Source organism: Pelmatolapia mariae, linkage group LG3_W (genome assembly GCF_036321145.2).
Source record: "Pelmatolapia mariae isolate MD_Pm_ZW linkage group LG3_W, Pm_UMD_F_2, whole genome shotgun sequence".
NCBI classification, from domain to species: domain Eukaryota; kingdom Metazoa; phylum Chordata; class Actinopteri; order Cichliformes; family Cichlidae; genus Pelmatolapia; species Pelmatolapia mariae.
Window position 1 is genome coordinate 21295608 of NC_086229.1, and position 20683 is coordinate 21316290.

General features: G+C 40.2%; 1 protein-coding gene across 1 annotated transcript; it reads left to right on the top strand.

Annotated features, from left to right (window-relative positions):
* Positions 1-4933: 4933 nt before the first annotated feature.
* On the top strand, positions 4934-17278 carry LOC134621193 (C-X-C chemokine receptor type 2-like). The gene is made up of 2 exons (XM_063467629.1): positions 4934-4990; positions 16334-17278. Exons 1-2 carry the CDS (start codon positions 4934-4936, stop codon positions 17276-17278), a joined length of 1002 nt encoding a protein of 333 aa, XP_063323699.1.
* Positions 17279-20683: the final 3405 nt, after the last annotated feature.

Genomic DNA, 20683 nt, shown 5'->3' on the forward strand with positions numbered 1-20683 from the left:
CAATGGAAAATTGTACTTAGTAGTCAGTATAAGCTTTTAATGATATAAGTCTGCATATGATAGAATACTGTTGACCTTTTGATGACTTAGACTGCTGTCCACTACAAGACTGTGTTATAAATTCTTTCTTACAGCTGAACAAGCTGTTATTATTTCACTCTTGCCAGGAAGAGGAGAGCTGGACACTCTTATCTGACGCTCCCTAACAAGAAGAGGGGCCACATCCTCCTGTATCCCACAACACACACACATACACCTCAACCACTCTTATCTTCACTCCCTAACATTCCTCTGCCTATGAATAGGCGTATTCACTGTTGTATGGGCACCAGTGACTATAAATGCACGAATAAAGAAGTACACTGTGTGATTCTCACTTGAGACTTCACCCATGTACATGTGTTTAAGTATTTTGTCTCACTGTGTTTCTGTTTACAATTGGCAGATTTCTGTTTGGGATTTTTCCCTTAACATTTCTTGGTCCTCCGAGCCGGATGGGACGGCCTATTTAAAGTAGCTCCCATAAGAGGCGCCCCACCAGATCCCGTCGGTGCGAGAAGCCCACGTTGAAGTCTGCTGGCAGCTCACGCACTAGGTGTGTGATAAAGTCCAGGAACGTGAATTCGGGTCTTGGCCAACGTTTTACAAGCGGTCCGCACCGTCGGGGGCTGATCGGGTGCATCTGAAGAAACCACCACTTAAGGTAAGACAGATAACTTTGAGACAAAGAGGTTTGCGTGAAATCGAAAACGAAACCTAAACGAAAAAGTAGCTTGTCCGGATTAAGAGCTCCCCGAAAGGGTTATTAAAGTAGCTTGTCCGGATTGAGAGCTCCCCGAAAGGGTTAAAGTAAATAAATATTGAGCTTGTCCAGAGGGATTGAGAGCTCCCCGAAAGGGTTAAGGAACGCGCGTAATTGTCTGTCTTTATTGTTCATTTTGTTGGTGGAATAAGTTGATTTTCACGGCACAATAAGGAGGCTGAACTATTCCACTAATTTGTTTACTGTTGGTCGCTGAAGTACTGGTGAACTGAGAGGAAGGTCGTGTTTTATCACATAAAGTCGACACCGCTTTTGAGAATAGCTCAAAAGTAGAAGGGCGTGTCAGCCTCCTCTCTCTGTTCTCGTGCCAGTGAAAGCACCGCAGGTGTGTGTGTGTATTACTAAAATAAGTAGAAATACACATATAAAACAAATAAGAAAATGGGAAATAAAACAACAAAACTCACTGCTGACGAGCAGTGGCTAGAGAAAAAAATGTCCAGGCGCCGGACAAATTAGTGCATATAGATGGAGAAATCCTAAGTTTCAATATGCTAACCATGCACAGACAGTGGTGAAACGGAAAGAGAAGGTCTCAGTTTTTGCCCTCGATGCTGACACTGTTCTCACAGCTTTTAGTGGAGGCTACAGGGGAGGTTTCAGAGGCCAAAAGAGAGGGAGAGGAATGCGTAGGGGAAGAGCAAGAGGTAGAGACAGACCTAGATACACACCAAACAGTAATTATAGCACTACATGCTGGAAGTGTGGAAAAAAGGGACATTTTGCACGCGATTGTAAGACACAGAGAACACCCGACACAGAATGATTAGCTGCAACCACTGTGGCTGCCAGACAGATGAAAGAGAGAGACAGAAAAAAAATAAATAAATAAATAAAATGAACAAAAGGCTAAATTGAATTAGAACTTAACTGTAATGTATTCAAGTTGGTGATAGCAAGGATAACAACCTGTAAACTGGTATTAACAATGAAACATAGTTAGGATGAAGACCATGCCCAGAATGAATAGAATGAAAGAAAATACATAACCCACACAAACACATATTAAATGAAATAGAGAGATGCATAAGGTATATTAAGGTTGTGTCATTGTTCAGCCAAGGAAAGTGTGTGAAAAGGTAAATGTCTCCAGCTTGGGAAGGGGTGAAACTGCAGATCACCCCCATCCCTCGATGGATGCAAAATAAAATATAAATAAAATATTGTAATATACTATTGCTGTTATATAAAAAGATAATAACATTAATAATGAAATAATATTAATATGAAGAGGCACCTCAGTCAGCTATGATGTGAGGTGGATAATTGTTAAAAGTAGTCTGCATGAAGCTTAAGGTTGCTCAAATTCAGTACAATGACATATGAGATGAAGAAAATAAAGAAAATATCTAAACTAATCAAGTGCATAGAGGCACTTGACCTGCTTGAAAACCTGTCATCCTAGATGAGACATTGCTGAAATATAGAGCACACCTATACTAACACCTAAAAACCCTGTATACAACAGCTAAAGCTACACAATTGAGAAGCTGAATTAAATACATGGTCACTGCTAAGCTGATGAGCAGGTTACACATTTTTTAGAGCAGGAGCTGCATAGGAACACATCAGAGGGAGGGAAACAGCTATTAAAGCTCAAACATGAAGCTATCTGTGGGCTCAGTTTTTTTTCCCTCACGCTTCTGATTTGTCTTTGGCAGCAGCCTTTTTGCATCCTGACTCGTGTGTAAAGCGTTCAAGCCATCAGTAACTTGTTTTTTGTTTTGTTTTGTTTTCTGTTTTGTTGGGTTGAAAAATGAATAAATTTGTGATCATACTTGTGGATCACAGTGGCACATAATGATTAGGCATATGATTTACTAATGCAGATGTAATAACTTTATTCTAAAATTCAAGGAGAACAAACAAGAACAACATCTTCAGTTGTGTATTGTTGTTGTTCTCTGTGTAGTGTGCTGAGTTTGGTTTTTGTTTCTTTTGTTTTTTTTGAAATGTTGCTTGAGTGATGACTACTGTAACTTCTGAAGTAGCTCTCACCATGCGTCCTTGATGATGATAAGTCCAGAGCCAGCTGAGAGCTGGGCTGTCTGTTTTGTTTTAGGTGACAAGGCAGAAAAGTTAAAATTTAGTTTCTTGTTTTGAAAAAGAAAAAAGGGAAAAAAGGGAGGTTTTGTGTTTCTCAGCCAAGAACAACTACAATTTCATTTTCTGTTTTTGAGAAAGGAGAATTTATAATAATAATAATAATAATAATAATAATAATAAAACAAAGAGTGATGTTTTGTTTAAGTGGTGAAGACAGCTAATACTGCAAAATACCATTTAGTGCATGACCTGCGAGCAATAAATGAAATCATCTTATTTATCTTTAAATAAACTCCAATTATGGAGACCTGACGTCACATGCTTAGGGCACACCCTCAGGTGCAGGCAGAAAGCTACTAAACAAAGAAAAGAAGCCATACAAAATGCGCCACACCCACAAACTAAGCATTCATATTTTTTCTAACTCTTAGTGAGCCTGAGTTATGACCTTGGCTCCCTGTTTTTCTGCTTCCACCAAAGGTGGGGGTGACGCTCCCGTGGCATGTGCTCTGTTCTTTTTACTATCACAAAGAAAAAAAGAGAGAGAGACCCCTGCTCTCTGAATACAATATTCTTTTCATAACTCGGCAGTATGAAATGTCATGAAACAGTGTAACTCACTCACAGTAAATCAGCAGTATAGGATAATACAAACCTATCTAATAGATCTAATGATTTTCACATTCTTTTAACTCAGAAGTATGATGTGGCCTACAGCAGTATCATGATTCACTCATTTTGATTAGAGGTATAATGTAATATATAACAGCATAATAATCTCACAACTGCTACAAGCACATTTGCCTTTCTTAACACACACGAGAGAAAGGCAACTGTTGAGAAAATGCTCTTTTGGGTGAGACAGGCCCAGAGGCCCTGCATGCAAGCGTACTAACACACATACATGCAATGAAGAACAGCTTACACTACAGCACACACTATACATGTGCCTATATCCCTCATTAGTGTTAAAACAGGGAAAACTTAATAGTTTTGTTATCAAATGCTGAAGTTTATCCACTACTAACAAATAAACTCTCTGGGTTGCAGGACAACAACTTCAAAAAGAACGACACTGGTATGACCAACCAGTGATGAAACAACAAATTTAGTGGTTAAGAGTCAAATTGTGAGATGTTTTCTGCTGATTGAATCATACAAGTGATTACTGAAGGAAGGAAAATTCCTTTTTTGTGCTTTTAAACATGATCTTATGAATTTTACCATGTACCTGTGTTGTCCTGTCAACTTGGTGGGTTATGAGTTGATTATATGGTGAGAAAAACACAAAAAAAAGGGGGAGAGAAGGCTGACACAGGGCCTGGCCCGGTGTTTCTCCCCTCTCTGAATAACACAGCCAAAACAACATCATTTTCCTGTTCGTCTGTTTTTGTTTTTTCTCTTTATGTTTAATTACAGGCTGCTTTGCCGGTCCTGAAAGCCGAAGCTGACCTGGACTCCTGCTCTCCCCTCTACCATCTCTGACCCTGACCCTGACCAAATACTGCAGCAGCTGGACCCATAACAACAATCTGAAAATGTCAACAGTGCTGTAGGAAAAGGATCTCATGCAGCAGAGACGGAGAGCGTTAAATCCAAGGCCCGTTTCACTACACGGGGGAGATTTCCAGACAGCTTCAGCTGACAGAGCTGTGACGAGACGCCCATTAAGCCCGAATGAAAAGTCAGGCCGAGCAAAAGAATGCTGACCTTGGTAACTCTGCATTAACACTGTGCAGGACAGTGATGGACCAACACGGATGATCGGGCAGCAGAAGAAAGGGCGTGCCAGAGACAGGAGGAGCAACTGAGGTCAAAAGGCACCTCAGAATGGACAAAACACAGAAGAAGAAAGGACTGCCCCAATTGGGGCCAAAACCAGGACAGACTGAAGTTTGAGCAGCAGCAGCAGCAGCAATGGTCGCAACCGGACTGAAAAGGAGGAGGGCAGGACCCCAGGGCACGCTTCAGGCCATGGTTTACCCAAAACACCAGAACAGGAAAGTGATAAACACACCAACATACACATCTACACACACATCAGACAATGTACACTCATCAAACATGACTGATGCCCTGAACGCCTTGAGACAGATCCAGCAGGCCCAAACTCAGGACTATGTAAATAATACAAGTGACTGCTAAAAAGACTACTACTGCCTTTTCACTGTGCAATACTTTTTGTTAAAAACCAACGGTGCAATAGACTTCAATACTTGAAATACTTGCAATTCCTTTGTATTCTTATTCTTATTTATTCTAGTTATCCCTTTTTGTATTTTTACTTTTATTTTGTGTTTTTGTAACATGTATCCTGCCATGTCTAAAACTCATGATTAACCGCATAATTGTTTCCACTGTTGCTGCATACATAGCCATGACAAATGATGATGATGATGACCCCGACCTGTTGGAACATGAAGACTCTGTGTGATTAATGATGGTGTGATAGAAACTGTACAACAAGATGTTACATACTGATACCTCACTTGAAAGTTATACTGACAACAGGAGGGAATGTCAATGGAAAATTGTACTTAGTAGTCAGTATAAGCTTTTAATGATATAAGTTTGCATATGATAGAATACTGTATGTTGACCTTTTGATGACTTAGACTGTTGTCCACTACAAGACTGTTTTATAAATTCTTTCTCACAGCGATAATAGCTGAACAAGCAGGAAGAGGACAGCTGGATACATTTATCTGCGCTCCCTAACAAGAAGAGGGGCCGCGTCCTTCTGAATCTCACAACACACACACACACCTCAACCACTCTTATCTTCACTCCCTACGCACTAACATTCCGGAACGGAATGTTCCAGTAAGATAGCCACATACTGTTGTATAGTCATTTTTCTGAGAAGAGTGAAAATACGCCGCCCTGTTGTGTGGGCACCAGTGACTATAAATGCACGAATAAAGAGGTACACTGTGTGACTGTCACTTGAGACTTCACCCATGTACATGTGATTAAGTATTTTGTCTCACTGTGTTTCTGTTTATATTTGCAGTTTGCCATTTGGGATTTTCCCTTAACATTGCTTAAAGACGTTTCACCTCTCATCTCTCTTCTTCAGCTCTACGGTCACTTTGTGGAGAGTCCCAGATTTAGGCCCTATGGGAGTATCCCCCAAAAGGGACATGGACCCCTTATTCATCCTCTACTTAATCACACGAGTCAAGGTGTAAAAACGGCTATAGGTCGCAATCAGCCAAGTTTCGGGTGAACTCACTGTGAACCTAGCCCCACCCTATCATGTGATTTCCTGAGGTCAAAAGGCCCAGGATGTGAGTGGGCGTTAAGGCGTCTGGAAAGGGATCCTGTAATTTGGTCTCCATCCTCGGGATCAGACATTTGTGGACACACAGATGTGGCTGAGGAGGTGGACGGCCCCTCATCATGGGAAGTAGCAGAGGGTGCTCCAAAATATTTCAGAAGTGCTCCTGAATAGAAACTGTCAAGAGAATATTGTATAATATGATCAGCTATATGAAATGTACCTTTTTATCTTATTATTAAGGACATGTCTAAGTGACTTTTCACCTAGTAACTTGTGTGCTGAACCTCTGCAGATACTAACCGCTTCCTGTCTTCAGAGAACAGAGAAGTGAAACCTCAGCTCTTTTAGAAGAACATGCAAATGTAGTGAAGGGGAAAAACCCGCGGCTCTAAATGACGTTGTTACTTTTGCACATACACACACACATACACACACACACACACACTCACACAGAAAAGTATAAATAAAAGCGGAGACAGTCAATAGACGCAGTTCGTGCGTTTCATGACTGCCCCTTGCAAGTGAAAAACTTCTGCAGTGTTTGTGTGTTTTCTGAACTCAGACGTCTCAACTGAAGAACGGCAGGATGATTTAAAGAAATCCCCTGTCAGAAACCCAGTATGAAACTCTGAAACATGCAATTAATTAAACATGCAAATAATTAAAACAAACATATTATTTTGCACCGTTTATCAAATACTCAGAATTATATGTATAAAAAGCATTTAATGAATATGACAACATCATTGTTTGGAAGTCATGCATTACTTTGTAATTAGAGTAAGATAACTTTCCGAGGTAAAACAGCCTAATAGTGTAAGAAACAGCCCTTATAATTCATCATACACTGAGAATAGGAGACAAATCAACAACACACCTCTCCTAATGTAATAAATACAATAATGGCTAATTATCATTATATTATATAATATTACTTCAGTGTCTACTGTCTGTCTACTGTTTACTATCAAAGCCAAGTGGCTAACAAACATAACATTAGTAAACATAACATAAGTTTAAACATAAACATAAGTTTGTCACTATCCCTACTAATGAATGCGATCTTGTTTCAGGATACACATCATACATAATACCTGCCATTATCCAATCACACCTCTGCTTCCCTTTATATTTTGCTTGTTTCTCCTCCTCTTCTTCTGTCTTTTTTCTAAACCAAGCACCTGATGGCTTTGACCTCTTCTTGTGCATCTTCCGGTATTCATTTTGCTCTCCAATATCAACACCCAACCCCAACTCGAGAATCAGCACCAATTAACAGACCTCCGCCTTACTGCAGACTCGGTTTGTATTAGGTTTTTTCTGCAATTTCGTAAAGTCTAGAAAAAAATTGATTGTGACATAATGGGCTTGGATTGACAATATTATGAATGAAATGTGCTTTATTTGGAAGCAACCCCCCCCCCCTTCGCCGTTTCTACAGGGTATGTGTGAGCAGCACGCAGGCGCAATGAAGGCCCTCGCGCACACGTATATGTGGGTTTTTTAAGTCTGTCTCATGATGTCTGCTGCTTCTGTGTTTGTTGTAGATGCCACTCCAACCAGAGAAACCGCCCAAACCCCACCCTCATTCCCCCGCCGCCGCCCCGCCCGTATCGTCACTCTGCGGCAAGTAGCAGGCGCACCTCGCAAACGGAGGGCGCCCTTACTGGCCACAAATGGACAACAGAAGCCCGATCGGTTCCCATGCAGTCCCCAAAATGCGCTGGCACGATGTCGGGGCAGTTTTTTTTTTTTTTTAAACTGCGTGTATCCGTGTGATGAGGCTCAAACTGCGGGTTAAACAGAGAGGTTCTTACCGCTGACGAGGAGCAGCAGCAGCAGCATCTTCATCCTCCTTTAGTCCCGTGAAATTCCCACGGAGCCGCTCCCACACACTGCTCCTCCTCCAGCTGTGACTCTGACCGCAGGTTAGTTTCGGTTTCACCGGAAGTGTCGGTGAGTCAGACGGTCAGTGATGCTGATGGTCTGTGTCAGCTGTTAACGTTTGTGGAGCTCACAGAAACATGAAGCTTCAGCTGCTCTGGCCTCCTCTCTGCTTCTGTTATCTACGCTCACCTGCCACTTTATTAGGCACACCTGTTCAACCTGTTGGTGCTGTGTCAGTGTTACTGATGGGGCTGTTTGTTACTGGGTCACATGGTCACTGAATCTGGCACCACACAATAATATATTCCAAATACATTTACATTAGGATTGAACCACGTGACCTGCCTCACATCTCCACTGAGTCTCCTGATATTATTGATCTAATTATCAGTAATTAGGCTGGCATTGATCTGTACATTCATCTGAAGTCAAATTAAAAATCATCCACAAACTTATTAAGAAATCTAAGAGATGAAGTTTTCAGTTCTTCAGTGCTGTTTTATTTCATGTTCATTATTGTTCTCATACACATGAACCACAGTAATAACACTCACAGCAGTGAAGAACATCCAGATTCTGCAGCATCTGTGGGAGCCTGCAGAGATCTCACACTGTGAGTGAGGACATCCAGCCAGCATGGAGCTCATTTCAGAGAAGATACTTGTTAACACAAGTTGTAAAGTTTGTGTGCTGTCTTCTGACTGTTTGGTTGAAAAACAAAAATTAAAGCTTGTCTGTTAGAACATGTGCTGCAGCAACAAACAGCAGCTAAAGACTGAGAATCCAGCTGTGAAGAACAATACACCACATGGACCCTTTAATCAAACCCTCACCCACTTTAATCTGCCTTTTATTAAAGCCTTGGTGTTTCACTGGTTTGCAATAAAAGGTAGAAACACTGCTGGTAACTTTAAAGTCCTGCTTTTTTGTCATAGTTCCTGTTCTTTGTTACTATTTATTAACCACAATAATCCAAAGGGCAGACAGTTTAACATCTTCAAGTTCACATTCACAGGAAATAAACAGAGACAGATGCATGAGGGGTTTATTTTCATGTTTTTTAGTTTAAAAAAAATACATTTTGGACTTCATTATAATTATTCTTGATATTTTTCCTAAAGATGTGTGTTTAAATTTTGTAAGACAGCCACGCCTTCACACAAAACACTTAAAACTCAGCTGGTTCCTAAAACCCTGATACACAGCACATCACCTCTGTGCTGTGTGCTTTACTGCAGCATGTATCAGTAATAACAGACAGATAACTGGATCCTGATGATGCATGGGGATGGCTCCATCAACCCCATGAAGACATACTCATAGTTGGAGAACTGAGAAACCTGACTTCAGGGTAAAAACCCAGTTTTCTTCAGACTACAAGCCCAGAAACAACACAAACTCACTCTATGTACAAAATGCTTTAAGTGTTGATACTATCTTGGCAACATTTAGTTATTTTCTCTGGACCGCAGTGTGTCCAGAATGAGCTTAAAGATCTATAAAGCTGAATAGGTATAATAGATAAACAACTATTCTAGTCACAGATCAAGGCATCATCATTTCATTGGAAACTAAATTTTATTGAGTTGTTACAAGCGTGAATTTAAAGCAGGCAGGTTGCTCTGTTCTTTGATTTGGTACAATAGAGCCCAGATTACTGAGGGAAAAGCTTGAGAGATGTGGTATTAAATGGCATTACATCAGTATGTACAGAGCTGGTCCCTAATTTGTTTGTGTTGTGCACAAATGATGCACAATGTGTCTAAATGGTTAACACCTTATTTGCTAATGGCACTGCTTTAAATTGCTGTAGTGAAATTCTGGGATGACTTTTGAATGCAGTGGTAAAAAACTGAAAGTTTTAAAGAAATGGTTTGACATGAATAACGTGAACATCACAAACACATCTGCACTTCGTTTGTGTGAGAAACTGCAGAAAAAACGAAAAACAATCCTATAATGCAAATTTGCAGAGAAAACAGCATGTGCATAAAAATAAACTATTTAAAGCAGTGCAATTTGAGTTCTAAGCATCCTAGAAACTATTCAGAAAAGCATAGAGTCAAACATGACCTTTAAAAACACCAGTAAAGGCTTATAAGGCCTACAAGTAAAAAACTACATTTTCCGTGAAAATGACGTCACTTCCGGTTTCGGGGAGGTATTGGCGAACATGCGATAGTTCACCTGCAAATCTAAAAGTTTGCAGATTCCCATATGGAAAAGAAATAGAAAATACATATAAAAGACTTGCATAAGATGTGGCCTACTTCATATAGTGAATCATATAAGGCTTATATGATTTACTCATGAAAGTGGTCACTTTCTCATTACTTTCATATATCGTTTTAGTAAGTATCCAAAACATACAAGTTTCATTCATATAATTTTTCATGGGATCTTATATCTGTTTTCACTTTTGTATGCTTTTCAAATAAGTTTCACACAAGACAGATACAAACTTTGTCAGATTTATATCTTTTCCATATGGGTTATATTTATCAAGAACCAGTGGTATGTGTGAGATTTGGACCCAAAAGTACACTCAATACATGTTGAACTATTTACAAGATTTATTTACAAAATGTGAACTCAAAAACTAGAATATGACTTAAAATGTTAATGGGGAACCTAGAGCGGAAGAAGGCTGTAGCCAGAGAATGTCTGAACACGTTGAGAGCAATGAGAAGAGGAGAGAGAGGTTACTGAGCAGGACAGCGAGAGAGTGGCCAGAGGTGAGCATGGATTGACATGGAGTGGGCCGTGAGGGTGTGCTGTGGGGCAAGCACAGTGACAGGACAGGGTTAAGTTCCTGGGAGTCAAGAGGAGGAATCCAGAAGAGTCACGATGGGCAGGAGCAGGAGGGCAGGCAGGTGAGCAGCGTGAGTATGGATGGTTTGTGCACTGACTGTAGTATTGGAAGTGAACAGAACCAGTGCTGGAGAGAAAGCATGGCAGGAGGAGAATCTAATGGAGCTGCAGACAGAGAGGCAACATTAGACACAGAACTGACGAGCATGAAGCTGAACACGAGGAGGCCAAGTTACCACTGATGGTAGCAGGACAAGCTGGCAAACACTGGCATGCGGCGCTGGTTTAAAAAGCCTCCTGCTGATTGCCCTGGGATGAGGAGCAGGTGAGATGCTAAAAACTAAACCCTAGAAGATGGAAGCTGGAACTCTTCTCACAGACAGGAAAAACTCCAGACACTTCCATGGCACATGACAATATCTGTGTGAGCAGGATGGAAGCAGTCAGTTTCCATATGTGTGACCCCTGAACTGTGCAAACCTGAGATGCTGTTTTAAGCAGTTATTTAAAGACATTATGTTTGTAACAAGGGCTTGTACTACATATGAAATTAAAGGGCCATAAACTGGGTTGAGTTCAACAAAATTCAGCTGAATGAAATAAATGATAAACATAACTATAACACAGCTTACTATAACAGACTTAAAAGGCAAAGAAAATCATACAAATGTTTTTATCTATGTGGAGAGGTCAGACTAAAACTTTATGTGGTCCGTGTTCTTCTTATTAATGATATAACCTACTTCTTCCTAAAAGGAAACTTATCATTATCTAAAATTCAATGCATTTTATGTGCCTCTTGTTTAGCCTACAACATTATAGCCTGAGGGATGATGAAGCTCCGACTGAGACAGTCACTCAAATCATGTGGAGAAATAGTCCTGACAATGTCAGTAACTAGGATGGCAGGGAGTTAGATGACTGGAGAGTGAGATCAAGTAAAAAGAAACACAAAAATGTGACTCTTCAGCTTGAAATTAAAATGCACGACTGTCTTAGATATATTAATGTCTCAGTGAAGAGCTGTCTCTTAGCTACAACATTGTGATTAAGTGTTAAACTAAGCATGATAAATTTATACACAGACATAGAAAATGTTTTTTGTGTGAGCAAAGAAAGTTGTTCTAGGAAGCCAACATATTTTCTTTGTTGACAGTCACATCTCTGTAACAGTGCTTTTGTGGTGTTTGTGTATATGTCATATCTGTGCTCAAAGTAGAGATGTGAAGTGAAAGGAAATGTGGCTGCTACGCTGTTGCTGTATTTGTACTGATGTCACTGATGATGAGGGCAGTACTGTAAGGAGTGTGGTATAATAGGGCCGACATAGAAATCAGGGTTCATTTATCCTTTTGTTGTTGTGGCTCTTTTTGTCGTTCCCTCTTTGGTTGATCCTCAGCTGCATTTACCGTTTGCTTTTGTATAACCTTTTGCTTTACTGTAATGGAACTTAAGTAGGTCCCTCTGACCCGCTGGCAGAGCAAACCTCCTTTCTTTCATCTCTCCTCCTCTAGATACTAATGTTCAACAGGAGGCAAAAAGGTAAATCTGGTGTTTAGAGGCAAGTAGTGAGGTATTCATCCCATTCAGCCAGAGGCTTCATCACCTGTATGTGTCAGCTGTCTCTAACCATTGATCCTCTAAGGTGGACAGTGAGTTGAGTCTTTAAGTTATCCAATTATGGTTTTAGCTACCATAACTGGATAGTGCAAGTCTCTGATTCACAGCTGTATTTATGTGATCATTAGATTTTGACATCCACTGAAATCATCCAACAATGGAGATGAATAAAAAGTTCTTTTTGATTCAGTGTTTGATATCATTTTATTTGTTTAGCCTTTGTTTAGACATCAGTCTTTTGGTGGGTTTTTATTTTTGTTTGTTTGTTTGTTATTTTTTATTTTTTTTTTTACCAAACTTGGAGCATCTAATGATGTGCCAAATAAAGTGGCAAAAATATCTTCATTGTTTTATGTGTTATTTGGATAAGAATGTCAATTTAGTTCATAATTGTCACAGATGAAGGTCAGATCCAATTTTATGACCAATTAAAATTTTCACACACTTTTTTCTGCTGCTGTACTAAATTGCGCACAGAGGTGAAGCTCGTGTGACATTTATTGTGGAAGTATGGAAATTTTGCATACATATCACATACTTTCTAATAATGTTTCCCTAACTATTAACCAACTTCAGAAGATTTCACTCATTATCTAGTGTTGCAGACGATCAACTGTGCCTGAACCACTGCAGGTTAAGCAACTGACCACTCAGCAGTCAGGTGAAGAAATATGGTAAACTGGAATATAAAAACAGCGAACCTGTACAGCTCGAGGAAACTCACTATCCAGATTTTCCAGGTTTTTGCTGCAAACAACCTTTTCTGTTTCTTTCTTTCTCTTTCTCTGAGGATATAGTACAGAACTCCTAATGATATCTTCTTCCATGATGATTTATCCTCAAAAAATGGTTTTCAGTCTCCCTAACTGAAACATGTGAAGTCTGAATGCAAAGACAGCTCACAAGATCTCGTCTCTGTAGACAGACTTACACGTGCCATGCTGACCTGTCATGTGGCTCATTTCTCTTTGTTGTTTAAGGCGATGTTGGCAAAAGATGTAGTTAACAAATCATCTTTTTTGATAGATACATTGGGTAAAAATATAAGCATTATTCTTATTTAATCATTTAAATCTGATTTAAGTACAAATAATTCTGATGTACTTTGCACTGAGTTTATAGCTCATATCTGTTTTGCCTCTGGTGTCTCTTTGAGGTGTAACATTCACTTGTAAATAAACGTGAGTTCTCACAATTGCAGTTCACACCTTTGTGACTTTTTCTGCAGCACATACATTGCTAGGGTGTGATGTTCACACCATAAATAAACCTTCATCCACAGTGTGATGTGTGGACAGCACGCCTTTGCTCAGAGTCATATTATGAATTTGTTCACATGCAGGGTTTATGTCGTGTGAGCAATGGCCTCATGTTGATTTACTTATAGAAACATAATAAATAAATGTCATAAATAAAATAAATACTTTACCATTTCCTAGATGGCAGCAGTATGAACCTGAGTGAGTGGGGTTCGCAGCAATACGACTGGCCTTCCTTTGCAGTCTGCTAGCATATACTGTCTGTTAACTGTCCCCCGACAATCTGCTGGGCAGTTTTCAGCTCCCGGGCCAAGTCTTTTTTGTCCTGGACTGTGCAGCTACATACCACACAGTCATGCTCTGTCGATCACGGCTCTGTAAAAGTTCTTGAGCAACTGGGAGAAGAGTCCAGCTCTCTTCAGTTTCCTGAGGAAGAAGAGTCTTTCTTTGGTCTTCCTCACCGGAAAGGCAGTGTTCAGTAATCAAGTCAGATCCTACTGGACCTCCTGTAGTCTACTATGACCAGCACCAGCAAGACCAAAGACCAAGACCACCAGTCCTCTCAAAGCACTTCATGGTGACTGGGGTCAGTGCAACTGGGCGGAAATCATTTCGGCAGGTCACAGCTGATTTTTTGGGCACAGGCACAATGACAGAGGGACAGTGGAAAGTTGCAGGGACAGATTGAAAATGTCCAGAAAGACCCCTCCCAGCTGGTCAGCACATGTCCTCAGAGCCCTCCCCAACACCTTGTCTGGTCCTGCAGCTTTGTTAGTGTTAATTCTCTTCAGAGAAGACGTCACTTGGTGAAGTTGCAGGATCAGGGCCCCTGGCCACTAGCTAGCATCAGCAGGTCTTCAGATACTATCATAAACCCTAAAAAGAACACAGTCTCTGTACTGTTTTGCTGTTTAAAACCTGTCTTAAATTTTTCAAACATGTTGTTCTGACATAATGCTTCAAGAAGCTGGAGACAAAGAAACTTCTACAAGAGTTCTGCTATAACCTCTAGATTGTTCTACAATTGTTGGCCAGAATTTTTTAGAGGACAAAGAAGTGTTGATTTTGGAAAAACAAACCAAGGGGCAGTGAGATTCAGAACCTGACACAGAAACTTTGGATGTATGCTATCAACATGCCTTGAAGAATGCTTCAGTTGCACCAGACTACTTAAAAGCTCATCTGCAGAGCCTGGCATAAATGAATATGAAACATTGTTTGGGTAAGGGACATCAACAAAGAATCAGGAGGTATTGTTTTGGATAAATTTTTATCCTTAAAAAAGTTTAGACAGTTTAGAAATGTAAGAAATTCAAAATCTGACTAAAATTTGTGGGGTTAAAGGTCCACTTTATTAGAATTAATTCATACATAGCTGGCCCTTGACATCTTCACTGAATCATTAAAAGTGAACATTAAACCTTTCATCTCTTTCACAGCATGTCTCTGTACTGTCTTCCTCCTATCATCCCACAGGTCAAGGCAGATGAGCCTGTTTGTTTGTTTCCTGTCTTATTTTGGTAGTCTATTGTCCTGTGTGGATTATGTTCAGTTTTGCTTCCCCTGTCTCGTTATGTCTGATTTATTGCTCCTATGTTCCCACCTGTCCCCCAGCCTTGTTATCCTGTGTGTGTATGTGTATTTAAGTCCTCAGTCTCCCTCTGGTTGTTGTGATCTCTCTCTCCAGCTGTGTGTTCTCCCAGTTAGTTTGGTTTGGAGTTCCTCACAGTTTAGATTTTGTATGTTGCAACTTAGCAATATTTTTGTAATTTAGTTTTGCTGTTTGGTTCCTCAGTCTTGCCCGATTCACACATATGGCAGAAACAGGAAATGTGTTTGCAAAGCTGTTGCTATCTGCACAAATTCTACTTGGTATAATACAAAAAGGACGTCACAGAGAAACCAGGGTTTATTGTGCTTTTGTTCTCGTTGCTGTTTTTCTTGTGTCCTTTTTGGATTTTCGATAGTCTGCTGCACACAGGTGAGTAGGTAAGCAGGGCCTTGTCACCTGTCTTTTTTTTACTCATCCTGGCATCACCAAATGCCCACCTAAGCCATGATAGTGTTGATGTGTGTTAGAATTTGGGGTCCATCAAAATCAGCATCTTGGTTTTGTGTCTTTTTGAGGGTTAGACAAACAATTAGACTTGGGGCCAGATTTACTAAACTGCTCAATCTATGTCTCACGTGTTGTCAAAGCTCATGCAGCTGAATTTGTGTAGGTTCACCAGTAAAACAGGTGTTAGAGCACAGCTCATGCGATCACATTGAAAACAGTGTGTGCTGTTCATGGTTCTAAAATTGTTTGATCAGCATCTATCAGAAACTTCAAAGCAAATGAAAACATCAAAATGAAAAAGGAGCTGCGATGTCTTGTGCCTGACTTCCAGTCAAGTCTTGATCATTTTCAGGATAAGATCCGAAGTCAGTGTTGTCATCCCTTTATTTTTGTGCATACACTTCCTGTTTGTTTGTTTGTTTGTTTGTTTGTTTGTTTGTTTGTTTGTTTTTGTTTGTTTGTTTTCCCCCTCTTTGTAGATTTACCTTTGGCTGAATCATTGCTTTTATTGCTATGGTTAAAATATCATTGTTTTCTGTCCACAGCCATGTCATTTGTCTGTCTTTGAAGATGATTTCTTTTGGAACAATTATTCCTATGATTACAACGAATCCAGTGAATCATTCTCTCCAGATCCAGATAGCTTGAAATGTGGATATGAACCTTTGGAACCTACAGCAGTTGTGATCCTGTGCGTCATCTTCACAGTCATCTCTGTATTGGCCATATTCGGAAACCTGCTGGTAGGATGGGTGATCAGAACCAGCCAAGAAATTTTGGCTCCATCAGATGTGTACCTGTTCCAACTGACCATAGCAGATGGGCTGCTGGCTTTAACGCTTCAGTTCTGTGTTGCAGCACTAACTCGAGGATGGCTCTTAGGAGACTTCCTTTGCCAACTCCTCCACATCGTCATGGATGCGAACTTCTACACCAGCATCATCTTCCTCACCTGCATTAGCATCGATCGTTACCTTGTGAATGTGGACGCCAGGGAGACACTCAAGAGTCACCAAAGGATGTGCAGCAGGATCCTCTGCACAGTGGTGTGGGTTCTCAGTTGTGCCCTTGCTCTGCCTACTCTTTTCTTTCGCTTTGACATCAGCATCTCTACCGCATGGAGGCTCGCGATTCAGGGGTTCATTCGTGTTTTTGGCTTTTTGGTCCCTGCGATTGTCATGATCTCCTGCTACAGCATCACTGTTTCACGGCTGCTGCTCACTCACGGTTTCCAGAAGCACCGAGCCATGTGGGTGATCATAACCATCGTGGTTGCGTTTCTTCTCCTCTGGACACCATACCAGATAACCATGGTGATAGACATACTGCTGAGGGCTGATGTGGTACAGCATGACTGTGATACGAGGAGGTCGTTAAACACAGCCTTGGTTGCAACCCACTGCCTGGCTCTGCTGCACAGCTGCATCAACCCTTTCCTTTATGTCGCTGCAGAAGAAAAACTCAGGAAGAAGATGAAACTGCTTTTTTAGGGAAAAGACAGATGGGAAAGTAGGTGACGCTCAAAATTCAGGAGGTCACCATGTCAGTAGATTGATCTGAAGGTCATAGTGATAATAATGCTTTTTAAACTATGTTTCTTACTGCCATTGTTTGTACTGATAACAAATAGCAAATATTGGGAATGATTATATAAAGTCTAAATATCTCACACTTGACCTCTGACCTCACTTTTACATTTCACATCAGTCTTTCTTTCAAGTTGACCCCAAAATCTGTTATTTTTACCACACTTTAAATTTTAAAGTATGTGTAAAAAGAAGAAAGACAACGAAATGGACATACACAAAATACAATGCTATCCCCTTAAAAGTAAATGTTGCCCAGGGAGTGAGCTGCCATGGCTTAAGTTTGGGCTCCCTGAGTGCTTCTTGCTTATTACTGTCATCATCACTAGTTGTAGTTGTACAAACTATCCAGCAGATGGCAATGAAGACCAAGAAGTTGTATAGACAAATATGTGACATTAAAAAAAATTGAGAAAAAACAAGATTTAAGTGTTTATCATGCAGAATTTTCAGAAACAAATACGTCATTCGCACACTCACACGCAGTCAACTTCCCGATAAACTTTGTTACTAGCCACTGGCTATGTTGAACCTGACAGAGTCCCAAATGATCATTGTTTGAACTTAAAGACTTGACACATGACCTAAATGTGTTTTCAGGCAGAGGATGAACAGAGGGACTGCATAAAGGGTCACTGTATGATAAATCATCACACCAAGTCAATTTACTTAAAATGCAGAGCTGATAATGAGCACAGCAAAGTGTACTTAAATAATTTTGAATTTATGAGTTTAATTCTTCATTTACATCAGATTTTTTTTGTTTTTACGATTCAATGCACACTGTTAGAAAATACTTGTAACAGGCTCTGCAGGCATTTGTTGTCAATTTTAAAGCGACCTTGATACAATGTTGTATTAATAATTTTGATGTGTGGTTTTTTTGTTTTGTTTTTGGTATATTAATTAAAGGTTCATTCCTTAAAATGTTATAGAGCAAGTTATTACATATTAAATCTAAAACCATACCCAGACGTAGAAAATGGTGTCAGTAGAGAAAGTAGTTCTAGGAAGTCAGTGCATCGCTTTTGTTTATATGCCATGTGTGGGCTTAGAGTAGAGAAGTGAAGCGGACATGAAATGTGGGTGTTAAATCATCGTTGTGTCTTTGATTTTCTTTGTTCTTTTCTTTTTGAGTAATCCAGATCAGTCTTTAGATCTGTTGTATTTTGCCATTTTGATTTTGCAACTGTTTATTTGTGTATAACCTCTGTCTTTGTGTGTAATAAAAATGAAGTAGGTCCTTTGGGCCTATTGAAAGAACAGGCATCATTTCTGTTTCTGTGAATTCTGATATTTCTGCATCGACTGGTCTGTAAATGAGCTCCAAGTCAACAGTACATCCATCCTGTCGTGACCAAATGGCCCCAAAGTCACGTCTGTATTTGTGGTTTTATGGTCTTTATGGTAATCTTAAAGGTAGTTGAAAAAATGCATTTAAGAAAGCTTTTAAATTATTTAAACACCTTTACTCTGAGTCATTTTTACGAGTACAGCATGAATGCAAACAATATATTCAATAAAAGTATGGGTTTAATGTACATGTACAAGCTACATGTTCAAGATGCACAAAGTTTATTTTCCAGAGCAATGTCATGGAATCCTTTTTATTCAGAAAAGTGATTTGATTTTTTATTTTATTTCCCCCCCAGCAAATCACCGGGCTTCAGTGTGCCTATTTGCTGCTACTGGGCTCTTATGTAGTTACAATGAATTAAATGAATAATAAATTAAATTTTATGTTCTTTATAGACTTTAATCACCCTTTCATCATCATTATCTGATAATGTCTCTGGCTGGAGTAGCCAGCACTCATAGAGATCATTAAACACCCGTTTTTAATTAGCCTGAAGGAGAACTCAAGGCTTAACACTGATAATAACTGATAGCTACCCTGATATCGGTTATCGCTATATGAGGTTTTAGGTTTTGTCGAGCCAACTACCTCAAAGGAAGCCGGGCTGTGTTGAACTTCCTTCACAGTATTCAATAGGAGGACCCTGCACGTCAATTCTCGACGCGAGGGGGGTACCCTGTGCGTCGATAAGTGAAGCAGAGGAAGCCTGACCATGCGTCACACGTTTGACGAGTTGGGAGTGAGAACGTGTTGCAATGGCTGTATGTCTGTGGAGGCTCTCAGTCCTCCAGGTCATGGTGGTCTAAGGAGCTTGGAGTCACAAAATCTCTCACCTTGGCTCATGTGATTAAGCAGAGTACACGGCCCTTTTAGGGACCCTACTTAGGGCTTAAATTTCTGGGCCTCTCTCCAACAATTGCTCTCAGAACTGAAGAAGGTTCTCGATGAAACGTCTTCAGGAAACTTAAATAAGTCCAGTGGCTTTTCTTTCCAAGCTCCTCAGACTAATATGGGCTGTAGTTTTTCTTCCATGGAGCTGGAATTTATTTGATGCTCTTTCTCGGCCTCCTCTGCTCTGTGTACGTCTTTCTTCTCACTGACCATGTATCAGTAACTCTGACTGATCAGCTGTGTGTGAATGTGAGGCTGCTGTTGATGCTGGTCTCTGTAGCCTTTCCTCTGAGGATATCTGAGTGCTGCATGATTGAACAAATACAGTTTAATGATCGTTCTGAGTGAACATGTGACCTTCAGAGCGTGGATCAGTCCTGGACACTTCAGCCTGATCACATTTTTATTTCTGTCTGCTTCTGGGGTCGAGCCCACATCAACTCATAACTTTAGTTTTTTACAAAGACATTCAGAGCTCTGTCTTCATATTATTCATAATTTTGAGTTTCAGACCCTTAAAGTAAAACATTTGTGCTTTTAAATCGTTCTTCCAGCATTTCTGATCGGCTCATGTCTTCATCAGAGATGTGAAACTTTCAGAAAATTAAGCTTTTTTAAAAGTTACAAACCAATCACATCTAGTCACGACCACATAAACACATCGAACCTTCAGACCAGATGTGGTTATGATGGATCTATCATCATGACTCCATGTTTGTGTGTTTTTATAAGTGTGCTTCGTTTCAGGTAGTTTCTGGTTTATTTTGGTGCTTTCTAGTCTTTAGGTTTTGTTTCTGTGCCTCTCTTCTGTCCCTTGTGTTACGTCTCGCTCTCGTCTTTGATGTTTGTGTATTTCCTGTTTTACTTTGACAATCCCGTGTCCTGTGTTACTGCATCCTGTTTTGCTTCCTCTCTGTCTTGTCATGTGTGATTAGTCCCAGCTGTGTGCTGTGCAGTTCAACATCACACTAATCTAGAGAAACACCAACGTACTAAGAAACACAAAGCTGCACTTTAAGCGTTCCAGCTGAACAGCAAACATAAAATCACAGTCTTCTGTT

Excerpts from the sequence above, each read along its gene's own strand:
- LOC134621193 (XM_063467629.1), top strand. The coding sequence starts at position 4,934 with ATGACTGATGCCCTGAACGCCTTGAGACAGATCCAGCAGGCCCAAACT. Across the intron at positions 4,991-16,333 it reads AGGCCCAAACTCAGGACTAT|CCATGTCATTTGTCTGTCTT; the intron begins GTAAATAATACA and ends TTCTGTCCACAG.